General features: G+C 36.9%; 2 protein-coding genes and 1 long non-coding RNA gene across 7 annotated transcripts; 1 reads left to right on the forward strand and 2 right to left on the reverse strand.

Moving 5' to 3' along the window:
- Positions 1-418: 418 nt before the first annotated feature.
- LOC117912826 (calmodulin-lysine N-methyltransferase) lies at positions 419-7081 on the reverse strand. Of its 4 annotated transcripts, none has more exons than XR_004651045.1 (8): positions 6916-7076; positions 6633-6810; positions 5607-5686; positions 2762-2822; positions 2511-2626; positions 1902-2034; positions 842-1417; positions 419-714 (listed from the first exon to the last, which is right to left on the reverse strand). XR_004651045.1 is itself a non-coding variant. In XM_034827561.1 (8 exons), the coding sequence occupies exons 1-8, from the start codon at positions 7076-7078 to the stop codon at positions 692-694; spliced, it is 852 nt and encodes a 283-aa protein (XP_034683452.1). In that variant the 5' UTR covers positions 7079-7081; the 3' UTR covers positions 419-691. The 4 variants fall into 4 exon arrangements, 3 of the variants coding, with proteins under 3 accessions (XP_034683452.1, XP_034683450.1, XP_034683451.1); XM_034827561.1 differs by having other exon boundaries at positions 1320-1417; positions 6916-7081; XM_034827559.1 differs by having other exon boundaries at positions 419-1417.
- Positions 7082-8165: 1084 nt separating this feature from the next.
- LOC117912778 (oligopeptide transporter 7-like) lies at positions 8166-12781 on the reverse strand. Of its 2 annotated transcripts, none has more exons than XM_034827483.1 (6): positions 12691-12781; positions 11955-12534; positions 10247-10816; positions 9531-9786; positions 9110-9292; positions 8166-8954 (listed from the first exon to the last, which is right to left on the reverse strand). In XM_034827483.1, the coding sequence occupies exons 1-6, from the start codon at positions 12722-12724 to the stop codon at positions 8340-8342; spliced, it is 2238 nt and encodes a 745-aa protein (XP_034683374.1). In that variant the 5' UTR covers positions 12725-12781; the 3' UTR covers positions 8166-8339. The 2 variants fall into 2 exon arrangements, with proteins under 2 accessions (XP_034683374.1, XP_034683373.1); XM_034827482.1 differs by having other exon boundaries at positions 11955-12558.
- LOC117912780 lies at positions 12522-12826 on the forward strand. Its single transcript, XR_004651039.1, has 2 exons — positions 12522-12603; positions 12718-12826. It is a non-coding gene; the product is annotated as an uncharacterized LOC117912780 (long non-coding RNA).
- Positions 12827-12945: the final 119 nt, after the last annotated feature.

Below are 12945 nucleotides of genomic sequence, written 5' to 3' on the forward strand. Positions count from 1 at the left end.
AACAAAGCACCATTTAAAGGAAATCGAGACAAATATAATATTTGGAACAGCAGTTCACATGACAACAGATAGCAAGTATAAAAGACCAAGTTGTTTACGCTAGTGGAAGGATGAAACACCATTGGACCCTCCACAGGCAGCTTAGTAATACCAACCCAAAACCTCTTTGTAGATGTGTTAAATAACTGATGCATAAGGAATTTCTAACGTGCTGATAAGTCAGCATCCGCAAAAGCTATGGCTAACCTATTAAGATGCTGTATACAAGATCCTGGTTTTCTTTCTTAGAAAAAGAAGCAGCGAAATCTCTCCTATCCGTTTTCTTGGGTATGTGCCGATAAGGAACAAGCAGAGTCAAATTGAGTTATGAAATTTAAATACAAATTCAATCAATGCAGAGAAGTGGATGCAAGAGAACTCATAAGAATATTGTTTTGTTTCGTAATACCTAAGGATTCCAGCCAATGCAGGTCAAGAGCTGCGGCATAAAACTGAAAGCAGCAGGAAAACCTCCCACTCCCTAATTACTTTTGACAATTAATTGATCCACAGGGTATCAAATTACTTTTGACATTCTTTTGCATCATACTCTTGGTGGAAGGTCTTTTGTTTACTCATGGACGGCTATCTCTAAAAGGTCTTAATTATGTAATTACAAGGCTCAAATGAAGATAAGGAATCTTCTTTCCTGTCAAAAAGTTTCAGTGCACTCACCTACATGAAGTTAAAAAGACAATCATTAATAAATTAGATCAATTAAAACCAATAACTGTATGCTATCTTTCCAATAGGCAAGCAATAAAATAGAGGACCCACACAATGTTCAGTTGTGAACACTGACCTGCGGCAGAGTTCAAGGGACCCATTAAAGGACTAGACACCAGTACCGCATTTTAACTTCCCTAAATGTCTGCACATTGGAAATCCTGTGCTCCAGGAAGACTTAGCGCACACCCATGCCAACCACTTGGCTCCATGAAGGTTCAAAAAAGGCAAAGTGAATAACAGCTCTGAACGGCTGTGTGTAATGCACTACTAATGAGGAAAACAATGGGCACCTAACTCTCCACTTAGTTTTAGAAAACTAAGGAAAGAAAAAGGCTTGAGAAAAGGATCCTTTTTTAAGCCAGGGGCTAAAGTTTAGTGTGTTATTCTGACCAATAATGGGTAGCAATGATCCATTTCGTAGTTGGGCCAGGAGTCATCACCATTCATGAGTTCTTGATGACGCTTCCAAACTTGTGTGTCATAGTTTTCGGATATGCTGAAATGCAAGCCACTCTGTTTGATTATATCTAGAAACTTGTCCAATGAATCACCTCTTCTAGGGCTGAGAAATATAGCTTCAGAGGGTCCATTTTTCAGTAGGAATTTGACAGTTCGAGCAAGGCCTTTGTGAGATTCCTTGAAGAAAGTGCTGCCAAAATGAAATCAAAGTCAAGAAATTTGAAAGCAAATAACTTTATCATAAAGATAAAAACATGTCTATATATATTCATGCATTATATACAAGGTATTAAGTGGCTTCAATAGGCTGGCAAGTAACCTAGGATGTCTACAGGCCTCCAGGATATTGATGATTGAAAAACTCATTTATAAATTTGCGGAAGAAAAAGAAATCAAAGGCATGCAGCAGACAGATAAGGAGAGGTCGAGTGTTGTCTACATGCAAAGTCTTAGACCCACTATGAGTAGCACCATAGAGCCATATCCTTCAACCTTTTGTATTGAAGTAGATCCTCTAGCATTAAACATGATTTTCTACTTATTTAGAAGTATTCAAGGCATATCATCAAAGGATCCACATTTAATAATTATGTTCACTTTCTTATATAAAGTCTAGGGAGAAAAATGATCCATATCTTATGAAAATGGGATCTTCAGAAAGAATGAAAACTTACCAGTCACTTGCAACAATGATGTCGTAAGTGTCAGAGATATTTGAGATTTCTTCTTGATTCCAGTGCAAGGTCATGGACTTCACTCTGGTATCACCAAATGCTCCACAATTGGCATCAATATTATGCTGAATATCTGTATGTTAAGAACCTCCCATCTGAACACAAAAGAATTTGAGAAGGTGTAGCAAGATTGTAGACAACATTATTCAATGTTTAAGTACTGAGAAAATTTTCAGGACCCAAATCATACTGAGAAACTTAAGCCTACATGTAGAATAGCATGAAAAAAAGGACAAAAAAAAAACTGGATCCTTCATGTTATGATAATGTGAATGGGGCAGTTCGATAAGTTGCATGTGCTATTCTTTTATTTTTGTACTAATATTTATCTAGTTATTGTGCCCAAAAATCCCCTATTTATGTTCCTTGTGTAGCTGAACTACATCATATGTAGTTCATCCTCACAATCACAGTAAGAGTCGATGCAATGAATGCAGTGAACTATCATATATTTTCCATGAAAAGCATTAGGTCAATGATAAATAAATAAAAGAACGGAATCTTCATAGATTTTCCCTGCATATTACCATGCTTAAATCAAGAGGATACAATCAACAACTTGAGGATTTCCATCTGATATTACAATTTCTAATGCATCAGTGACTGCTGCAATAACTAATCCAGCTAAGCCATAGCCTGATCCAAGTTCAATAACCTTTTTAGACCTGGCAAACAAAGGATGCAGGAAACATGACATAGAAAACCAAGCAAAATCATAAGCTAACTACAGGAAAAAATAGATGAGGCTCCTACAAATGGATGATGTCCTTGAAAGAGCAGCATAATATTACTTTACAAACCTGAACATATCTGTGTGTGACAAGCAAAAATAAGCAAGGATATCTTCTGATGGCCAGTGACCTATAAAACAACAACAAATTAGGAGACTGGCTAAGATAATGGCCAAGGGTATTAGCAAATCAAAATATGCAAAACCAACATTACAGAGTATCAAGCACTGTAAATACCAAACTTGCGATATTATGTAGACCAGAAAACAATCTAAAAGATGAAGAAATTTAATCGAATTAGAATTGTCAATGAAACATCCCCTTTGGTTCCATGGGTTCCCATGGAAGATGATTTTGGACACCTAATCCAGGAAAAATAATGTCTTTTTGAATAAACCAGATACATCTATTTACTTATTACTTACTGAGTTCAGGTTCCAAATAGAAGTATTCCCCCCCACTCAAAAAAAATAAAAAAATCAGACAACAAAACAGAACAAACAAGCACACAAACAAATTAGGAGACTGGACAAGGTGCTTCGAATTAGGTCAATCTCCCTCCTTTTGAGATATATTGCATTTTCCATAACGAAATTTTTGCACACAATTATCTTTCACACTTTCCCAAATTGAGTCTCCTTTAAATGGAGCCCTTAATGGCAATCCCGACTAAGCAGTTAGAAGCTTCCCCACCTTGCATCTCAACTCACAAGACAACCTCTACATTAGTTACCCTCTCTATAGGGATCAATTCACTTTTCTCCAGGTCAATTTTCGGCCCTGAAATAGATTCAAGCCACATAAGTAACGAGCTAAAATGAACCACTCATCTTTGAGTGGCCTCATAAAAGACTAACACGTCATCGACAAACAACAAATAGGACACTTCCACCCCTCACCTCCCCAATCTCAAACCTCTTGAGCTTTAAAAAAAAAAACCCGCAACGGTCCCATTAACAAGAATGGAGAACTTTGTGAGCCAAGCTGCACTATCTGATCAACTCAATCTAATCCATTTCTGACTAAAACCCATCTCAATAAGAATAGCTATCAAGAAGTCCCAATTAACATGATCGTATGCCTTTTCAATGTTGAGCTTACAAATTATGTCATTGGATCCATGCTTGATCATAGAATCAATAGCCTCATTGGCTATAAGCATTGCATTAAGAGTCTATTTTCCCTTTACTAACACATTTTGGCACTAGGAGATCACCCTTCCCACCACCCTCTTCTACCAATTGGCCAAGACTTAGCAAGAAGCTTGCACAAATTTCCCACCAAGTTGATAGGCTTAAAGTCTTTCGAATTTTCAACAACCCCTTTCTTTGGAATTAACACAAAGAACGTGGTATTCAACCTTTTTTTTTAAACTTCCCTTGGTCATAAAACTCCCTAAACAGCCCCAAAACTTTCTTTCACAAAATCTCAATTGAACTGCTAGAAAGCTATAGGGAAACCATCCGGGCTTGGGAACCTTGTACCCATTCAAGTCCAACAACGCCATGAATACCTCCTCACAAAAAGCCGTATCTAATCCTTCAACTTCCTGACTTCTGACGGATCTTAAGGACATCCTATTGTTGCTAGGCCTTCACCCCCCCACAATTATAATACAATGATGCATATACCTTTGATTATTTTTAATAGTTCCTAAGAAAAATTCTTCAAAGAAAAAAAACTTATACTTATTGTTATTGGCAAGAGAAATGTAAAAGAATCGTACATGAAAACACTACATACTAATCAAAATCAAACATGAAAGTTTCAAATTTAAGTATATTTATTCTTGTGATCAATATTAGCAAGTCATTTGATAATTTGGATGTGGACATTGAATATGATGATGAATAAAATTTTTGCATAATATATTAAATATATATATATTTTTTTTTCAATATTTGTGGTTTATAAGCAAAAGGATAAAATAAATGCACCAAAGTACACATGATGTATACGATAACCACAATTAAGAAAGCAAAATGAGAGAAAAGAAATAACCTTCCACTCCCTACTTAGAGTCTAACCAATCTACAAAGTCTATCATCATCAAGGAAGATATGCTCTAACCCAATCCAAAAGGATACAGATACAGGAAGATTTGAATGCTTGATCAGACTGTTTAGTATCTTCAATTGACCTCCTATTTCTTCCCATCTACAACATCCAAAACAAACACAAAGGAGTGGCCCTCCAAGCTTTCTTTCGTCTCATCCCCACAAAAGAACCATGCTACCTCAGAAGATTTCTGATTACTAAAAGGTGAATCACTCAGGCCACTCCAAAAAAGGAAAAAACTAGCTACCACAGATGTCTCACTTTGGAGCAGCAAAGAAGAATAAAACACACATATACCAACAATATATACAAGTATATATGACTTGCTAAAACTTGGAAATAGAAAAATATTGCTAAAAATTCAAAGAAGCTATTTTGTGGATTTTTTGATAATCAATATAATACAATTTCAAATTTTGCTAAGTTGCTCTATACTTCTTCTTCCAATATATATGCAATTCTTACATGTATGCATATTTCTTATATATATATATATATAAACAAAGAAAAAATTATGACACATAAGTATGATAATAGCGACTATACTTCACACTGTCAGGAGGAGGGGTTCCAAGTAAAAGAAACACTAGGGTGCATGCTTCACTAGAAGCTAACTGTATCCTAGTCACAAAGAGCCAAAGGTTCTTAGAACTTATCTACAAAATAAATAAATGGACAGTTGACAGGACAAGGATTTTACCATGCAATACCAAGTATGCACTAAAGAGTATCTGTGACAATATAAATCATTTAAAGCTGCCCAAATCACGAAACATAATACTATTTAAAAGAAAAGGCTAAGGTGGACATTAATCATTCTTAAGAAGCAAAATCATGAATTATTAAAAGAACTTACAAACAAGCCCAGTGTTGTCAATATCATATCTATTACAGATCTCAAAATCATTGAGGTTCGCACGGTCATCCACTCTTTGGCTGCATGAAATTCCATGCATAGTAACAATCATATACCAAAATATACTCACTTTATATTAAAAACGAGACCATGATAAAGACAGAAATGAATCACCTTTATCAATTCATTATCAAAGAGCCATTATCTAACCCAAAATTTGACTATTCCGAAATGCTACCTAGTTATAAGCATAGTTTAATTGTTCTGAAATTCTAACTATTTACTAACATCAACAAGAAAAAGAAATTTATTTTTTTCTGAAAAAATCAGGATTAATAAAAACTTATCCTAATTTGGTTCCAAAATAACCTCTACATGTTACATAACCAAAAGGTCAAACATCCAAAAGAGGTTTTTATTTAATATACTAAAAAAACTTGAATTTGGAAACATAGGTTGTAAAAGGCATGCCACTCCCTAATTATACCACCTTGCTTGCCAACACGTGGGTCTTGTTGGAGAGGCGCACCTTGTTAGAGAGGCACGCCTAGTCTACTTTTCTTTTTCAAAACACTTCTATTCTTGAAATTTTTATTTATATATTAAAATTTATAAAATTTCATTACTTTTTGTTGAATACTTATTTCAAATGTTTGAAATATTAAATTTTCATTGATTGGATTGAATTTTATACAATGATATACATTATAAGTAGCATTTCACTTCGCTTAGGTGTGCGTCTAGTGTTGTGCCTTGCGTCAGAGCCATAGGAGACTTCTGCAGCTTAGGTCCGCGTTCCATCGTATTCTATAAAATGGTGTGCCTTTCAAACAAATGCGAAGAAATTAAATTTTCGACTTTAGGCTATTTCCTTCATTCCAACTAAGCCAAGTAGCTGCATTAGACACAATGAAGGGGAAAAATCCTAAGGTTCAAAATTTTAACTTTTTTCTTAGCAACCAAACAGAGGATGATAAGCGGTGGCATAAATAAAATAAAACAAAACAAATGAAATTATAAACTCACGTAAGATACAGTTTAGAAGCTGATTCAACAGGCAATGTATAGCAAATACGAGCATCTCTGGAACGATCCGAACCGGAAAAATGTTCATCGTGGCCGTCCATTAGATGATGAGGAATCAAGTTAAAGCCGTGAGATGTCTTCCTAGAAATACGATTGATGCCGATTCGAGATTGATCATCTGCAAGTGAAATTGAGGAATCAAGGGCTATGCCATGAAAAGAAAGACAGGAGGAGGCAGTGAATTGAAACCCTAGGCGTCTAGGCAGTGAGTGAGAAGGCGAACAACGATGGAGAAGAGAAGAACCAGGTTGTGGAGGTGGTCGACGAAGAACGGCGCGCCGAAGAATTTCCCATCTCAGAGTCGAGGCCCTCGGGGTCATAGTGCTCGTAGCTTCCATCGCGTTCCCACTCTTTCCTCTTCTGGTTTTGGTAGCAGAATCCAACATCCATTAGCTCCCTTCCAACGACGTCGTTTTCACCCCATGCCTAAAGCCATAATTTTCCTTTTACTTTTAAAAAATTGGAGAAAACAACTCTTATTTGTTTTTGAAAAATTATTTTCTATATATATATATTTTGAAATCAACTACCAAATAGTGTTAGAAATTTTTTAAAAATAATTTTATATTTTCGAAAATAAAAATTGTTTTTAAATCACACAGAGGAAACATGCTCTTTTATTTTTGTTGTCTTTGAAATACTATATTAATTATAAAAATATTGAGTGGAGTTGTTTTAAATTATTTAAATAAAATACACTAGTGTTTTCCATTTTTAATATTTAAACTTTTGTAAATTTATAGTTCGGTGATAAATATTTTAGATTTAATTGTAACTTTATTTTTATTTTATTATTGATGCCTACTTTAAAAATTTGTATTCAATTTTATTAAAATAAAGATAAGTGAATTTATATAATATTGGATGTGAAATCATTATTAATTAAAAAATGAAAAATATTGTATTTACCACTTGAGAAAAATTCTACCATCATCTGTGTCTCATATTATATAATAAAAAAATTATAATATATTTATTTTAAAGATATTTTTATCAAATTAAAATAATAATTTTTTTTTTGAGAATTTTATTTAATATTATCAAGTAAAATAGCATTTTAGGAAATAATTATTTGACTTATGAATTAAAAATAACATTAGATTTCAATTAAAAATAATTTTCAACTTTCATTATAAATTTATTAATTTTTCTTAAAGCTCAAAGCTTTAATTTTTGAATTATACAAACACTAGCAAACAAAATTTTTTTTATACCATTTGTAATATTCTCACCCAATCATTTAATCCTCGTAGTTTCAAAATATATTTATATAAGATTAAGATGAATCTCTACATATATAATGTTATGAATACGTGGGATGTTACAAGTATTCTATACGCGAGTGTATTGATTGTTGTAACTTGTAATCAATAAATGTCATTTTTCATTTTTTTTAGCATGATAATGAGAAAAATTCAAGTGTCATCACCAAATGCTGCCCTCACTCAATCGGTAAAAACGAAGTCATCCAACTACCGAAATTTCCAAAAATTGGATGCATAAAATCTATTCACATTACTAATCAATCTCAAATTTGGATAGAACCATTATGAAGTAATTTATATATTCACACTCAATGAAGAAGAATCATGAACCCCAAATTTCAGCCTCCTAATAATATGAACAACTCACTCCTACAAGCCTCAATCAGATAACTGGGCAGCCTTTAACAACAACACCTTGAGCTGTTGGGCAAGAAGCCAGGGGGCATCCATCCGGATCGCTTCCCCACCAGCTCAGGCTATCATGCTCCATCCCTATGCACAAGTACAGAAGCACCCCCATGAAGGCTAACCCGGCATCAAGCGCCCCAGAGAGTACATAGTTGTGGCGACTCCACCAATTTCTGTAGTACCTGTAAGCGATAAAGCCCGAGAAAAATCCAATGATAATCCAGCTAGTATAGTTGACAGCAGTGGCTGGGGGCATGTTAACTGTTGCACCTAAGAGCACGGGCATAGTAATAAGTCTGATCCAGTGCTGGTTTGGGAATGCCTTGTATGCAAGCCAAACTAGGAGAGGAGCAATAGCCCCACCTAAGAAAAACCAGTTGATGGCAGAGTAGTGGCCTAGATCTCCGAAAATTCTACGGGGCCCAATCAGACCCCAGATCACAGAGGCATCATAGAAAACATGGTCTCCAGGGCAAGTCCATGGGCTGCCTGCTGGCAGCAGTGCCCTGTCGCATATGTCTGGGACGGTTTCCATAAGCCACCACGCTGTTCCCAAATGAACTAATGCTGCTATTATGGTACCGACTATCTGATATAAGATCATCATAAGGGTCAAAGGCAAAAATAATTGTACAAATAGTTATCATTTTGCTAACCAGGATCTTGTTGAGCATCTAGAGGAAATTGCTTTTCTTTTATTCTTTTCCAATGGGGAAGGAACACAAGGGAACAAAGAAAACTAACCTGTGCCATGAACATTGTTCGAGGAGGAATCTTCATGTAATGGCCAAGCTTGAAATCTTGCAGGAAGGCGATCCCCTGTTTCATGCTTATGTACCCATAAACTTTAAAACATATGTTGGCGACAGGAAATCCTGGATAAATGTACCCGATGATATACTCTGTGATCACATTTAAAGCAGGTGTCTGTTCACCAATGCAGGATTGGCCAAGTTAGGAAGCAAATAACCACTACCACTCGAGTTCTCATATAGTCACATATTTGTATTAAATTTATAAACGACTACAAGTCTGAAATCAATTTAAGCAAGCATCAAGGATTACATATAGAAGAAGGGAAAAGTCCGATATCCAAAACAAATTCATCTGAGCTGATACTATTGAATAATGAATGCAGGATAAGTAAATTAGCATGGACACGTACCTGATTTGTTGTTGCAGTAATGATTCCAACAGGAAGAGTGAAAAATATAGCAAGGCCACATGCTAGCAATATGCCCCACCATGGCAATTGGAGTTGATTATTGTAATACTCGCAAGTAAATATGGTTGCCCCAATGTTTACGAAAAGGATGCACATGAACCACCACTCAGGGACTTGCTTGTATTTTCTCATGAGCTTTGTGTGGACATCCATCTTGTTCTCTTGGAATGCAGACTTGCTTAGTTGCCATATTTCTCTACACACATGAAAAAGTTGAGTCAACTCACATAACAGACTACAATGTGCATCCTAGTGGATCTTGTCTATATTTGACAGTCTTGATGCATGAAACAGAGGTAGAGAAAGAAACTTGGGTTATAAGGGGAATGTCTGGCAACTTCTTCGTGGAGAAATCCTACAGGGTTAGGAGTTTATTGCATGCTTAAAGATGATGAAAAGAGATTAATAATACAGTTAGCTTCAAGACCAACTCTGCACTACCGAACATGGTTCTTGAAGGATGCTACAAACAAACTCTAAAGCATTGCCACAAATTCCCTTTCAAATGCAGTTGGTAATAGGTAAAGTGGCTTCAAAATCTGTGATCTACAACTGTGTGATGATGAAGGATGAACAACTAAGTGAAGACATAAGCCCATGAAAAACCAATCCTAATAGCAAAATAAAATGGATGAACCTGAGAAGCAGTGACTTACTTTCCATGGAAGAGGAAGACATGAACGACAGTAGCAGTGAGACAAGCAAAACCAACACCATACGACATAGCAAAAAAGGTGCTGAGATAGAGAGGACCCTGACGCTCATATGCTTGAATGTCAACATGGAATTTTGAGTCTATAATGGCTGAGATGTTGTATCTTTGACCAGTAGCTATGAACAGGTCATCAGAGAATATGGGGAAGGCCTTGGCTTTGTAGACATTGAACCAGAAAGCAACTGGGGTGATGACATACATGATAAGACCAAATCCAAGAGCAATATTGGCAGTGGCAAACCATGGGCTAGCAAGTGGGCTACCAAGGTAAGAGGATATGCTGGACCAATCAAACCCAATAGCACCAATGCCAAGACCATGAAGTCCAGAACCTAGCTGTTGAGCTAAGACGGAAGTAGGGAAAATCCAGCATATCCAGGAGAGGGAGGTCAACATGGGGAAGAGGTAGCCTGGAAAGATATAGTAAGCAAAGCTGCAAATAAAGGCAATGAGGAAGAACTGGTTCCGCGTTAATCCACCTTTAATTCTCTTCTCTTTTTCATGCAATGCCCTGCGAAGAAGGTAAACACGGGTGAGTGTTGATTGAATATGCTATTCAAAAAGGGGAACCATTTAAAAACAAAAGGAGAAAAATAACATCAGTCACCAACTTTGAAATTTTTTGTTGGAACACATACAATGTAACAACCCGTTCCTAACTATGTAAATACTAACTCAATGAATTATCACAGCTTTAGAAAGCATCTACACATTGAGAGTGAATCCTTATAAAATGATATTAAAGCCGATCTCCAACCTCAATGTAGATCTTTATTTGTTTGATCTGCAACGGATGTGAACATGGGAGAGTTCATCTTAACCATGTAAACATGTTAAAGTCATGAATGCCCATTGAACTCATAACAAATGATATCTACAAGTTTGAAAGTACGACATTACATATAATGTCATATACGTGATCTTCTGAAAAATTAAGTTGAACAACCAATTTAAAAATTTTAGAAAAACTCAGAAAATAATAAATTTCCATTAGCTATAGCCTGCAGCAGATGCACCCTACTAGCCATCCAGGCCCAGCCCAAGGGTCATCACGCCCATGGCTGCTCGTGTGGACCTAGTATGACTTGAGATTTACCCTTTTCATTTGCTCTTAAGAATTAGGAAAGTATAGTCAATTCCCGACCTCAATATTAGCATTGTGTGTTCAGCTCTGTAAGGATGTCTACATGGGATATTATGATATCGCACATCGGATAGGTGAAAAAAATCCCAGTTTTGAGTTACTATTAACTATGTTGATGCAGTCATGGGTATCATAGGACCTATTGGACCTGTTGGACTTGTTTCATACGATCCCATATATGTGATCTTTTGAAAAATCAGGTTGAGTAAGCAATTAAAATTTTTAGTATTATTCAGAAAATAATAAGTTTCTATTAGCTGAAGGCTGAAGGAGATGCCCCCTACACTTCTAGCCATCCAGGCCCAGCCCAAGGGCCAAGCCCATGGCTTTTCATGTGGACAAGTAGAGATTCACCCTTTTCATTAGCTCCTGAGAATTAGGAAACTCTGGGGCATCAGGAATCTAATGGAATCTCATTTACTACCCTTCATTTACTGCTACACGACTATGAGGAAAACGTGGCATCTTACCGCTAGATCTTATCATTCTTTGGACAGAGACGTACCTGAACAGCGAAACTTGTACCAGATTCTGCGGCCACCACATGGCGGCCGGCTCCACCAAATAACGCCGGAAAATCCCGGCCCATCCAAATCCTAACACCTGCGTCGTTATAACCACCAGTAACGACACAAAGAAGGTTAGATTCTGCTTGTAGAATATTTTAACGGCGCTAACGATGTGAATCGCGTAAACGTTGCCGGCACCGGAGTTGGCAAAGATGGTGATCAGAACGTGCTCTTTGATGTTGAAGGGCCCTGGATTCAGAGTGAACTCCCACCTTTTGCCCTTGAAGAACACTCGATTGGTAATCGCCGTCGCCATGAGGTGGCCGAGTGGGACCACGGCAATCTGTGCGGAGATGGATGTGATGGACAGAGGTTCCCTGCGGTACCAGAAGAACTGGTTGAGGAAGGAGAGGAGTGCGCAGGCTAGGGTTCCTAGAGTCCACATGCGGAAGGTGACTACTGGGAGGGTTCGGTCGTCGGTGATTGGAACGGTTAGAGCTACTTGCTCGATGGGAGAGTTCTCGGCGCCGGAGAGTTCGTCCGAGGCATGAGATCGGTGGCTTTGATTCCGGGGAACTGCACATAGGTAATTCAGTTTGACTTTGCAACAGAGAAACGGCAGAAAAGAGGTGGAAGCGGAAGAAGGTAGTGTAAGATTTCATTTCCATTTTCAAATTTCAAATAGAGCATGTTAAAGTGAAAAAATTATCGAAATCAAGTACAAAGTCTTACGAAGAGAAGCTGTGATTTCATCAGCAGATTTCATCTCTCCAAGCTCCAACTATGAACTCCCTCCGGCAACACGCGACTGTCGTCACTGTTGTAAGTCTTCGACACATATGAATATATCGTATTATTTTTAATTCCACGTGGTCAAACTTTTTTTTTTTTTTTTTTTAATTCCATGCGGGCAATTTTTCATTTAGAGTGGGACCCTGTCCTCCTCCTCCCTGCGTTCCTTTCCCCCAAGTCCCCACAACGAGGCTA

This window comes from Vitis riparia, chromosome 4 (assembly GCF_004353265.1).
Source record: "Vitis riparia cultivar Riparia Gloire de Montpellier isolate 1030 chromosome 4, EGFV_Vit.rip_1.0, whole genome shotgun sequence".
Lineage (NCBI taxonomy): Eukaryota > Viridiplantae > Streptophyta > Magnoliopsida > Vitales > Vitaceae > Vitis > Vitis riparia.

What these genes read in the sequence shown, in the direction of transcription:
- LOC117912826 (XM_034827559.1), bottom strand. Translation starts at nt 7,030, where the DNA reads ATGGAAGCTACGAGCACTATGACCCCGAGGGCCTCGACTCTGAGATGG. An exon ending in TCACACACAGATATGTTCAG is followed by an intron (nt 2,627 to 2,761) that starts GTTTGTAAAGTA and finishes TTTGTTTGCCAG; the next exon opens with GTCTAAAAAGGTTATTGAAC. An exon ending in ATCATTGTTGCAAGTGACTG is followed by an intron (nt 1,418 to 1,901) that starts GTAAGTTTTCAT and finishes TCATTTTGGCAG; the next exon opens with CACTTTCTTCAAGGAATCTC.
- LOC117912778 (XM_034827482.1), bottom strand. Translation starts at nt 12,724, where the DNA reads ATGAAATCTGCTGATGAAATCACAGCTTCTCTTC. An exon ending in TGAAATCACAGCTTCTCTTC is followed by an intron (nt 12,559 to 12,690) that starts GTAAGACTTTGT and finishes TCTGTTGCAAAG; the next exon opens with TCAAACTGAATTACCTATGT. An exon ending in GAACAATGTTCATGGCACAG is followed by an intron (nt 8,955 to 9,109) that starts GTTAGTTTTCTT and finishes ATCTTATATCAG; the next exon opens with ATAGTCGGTACCATAATAGC.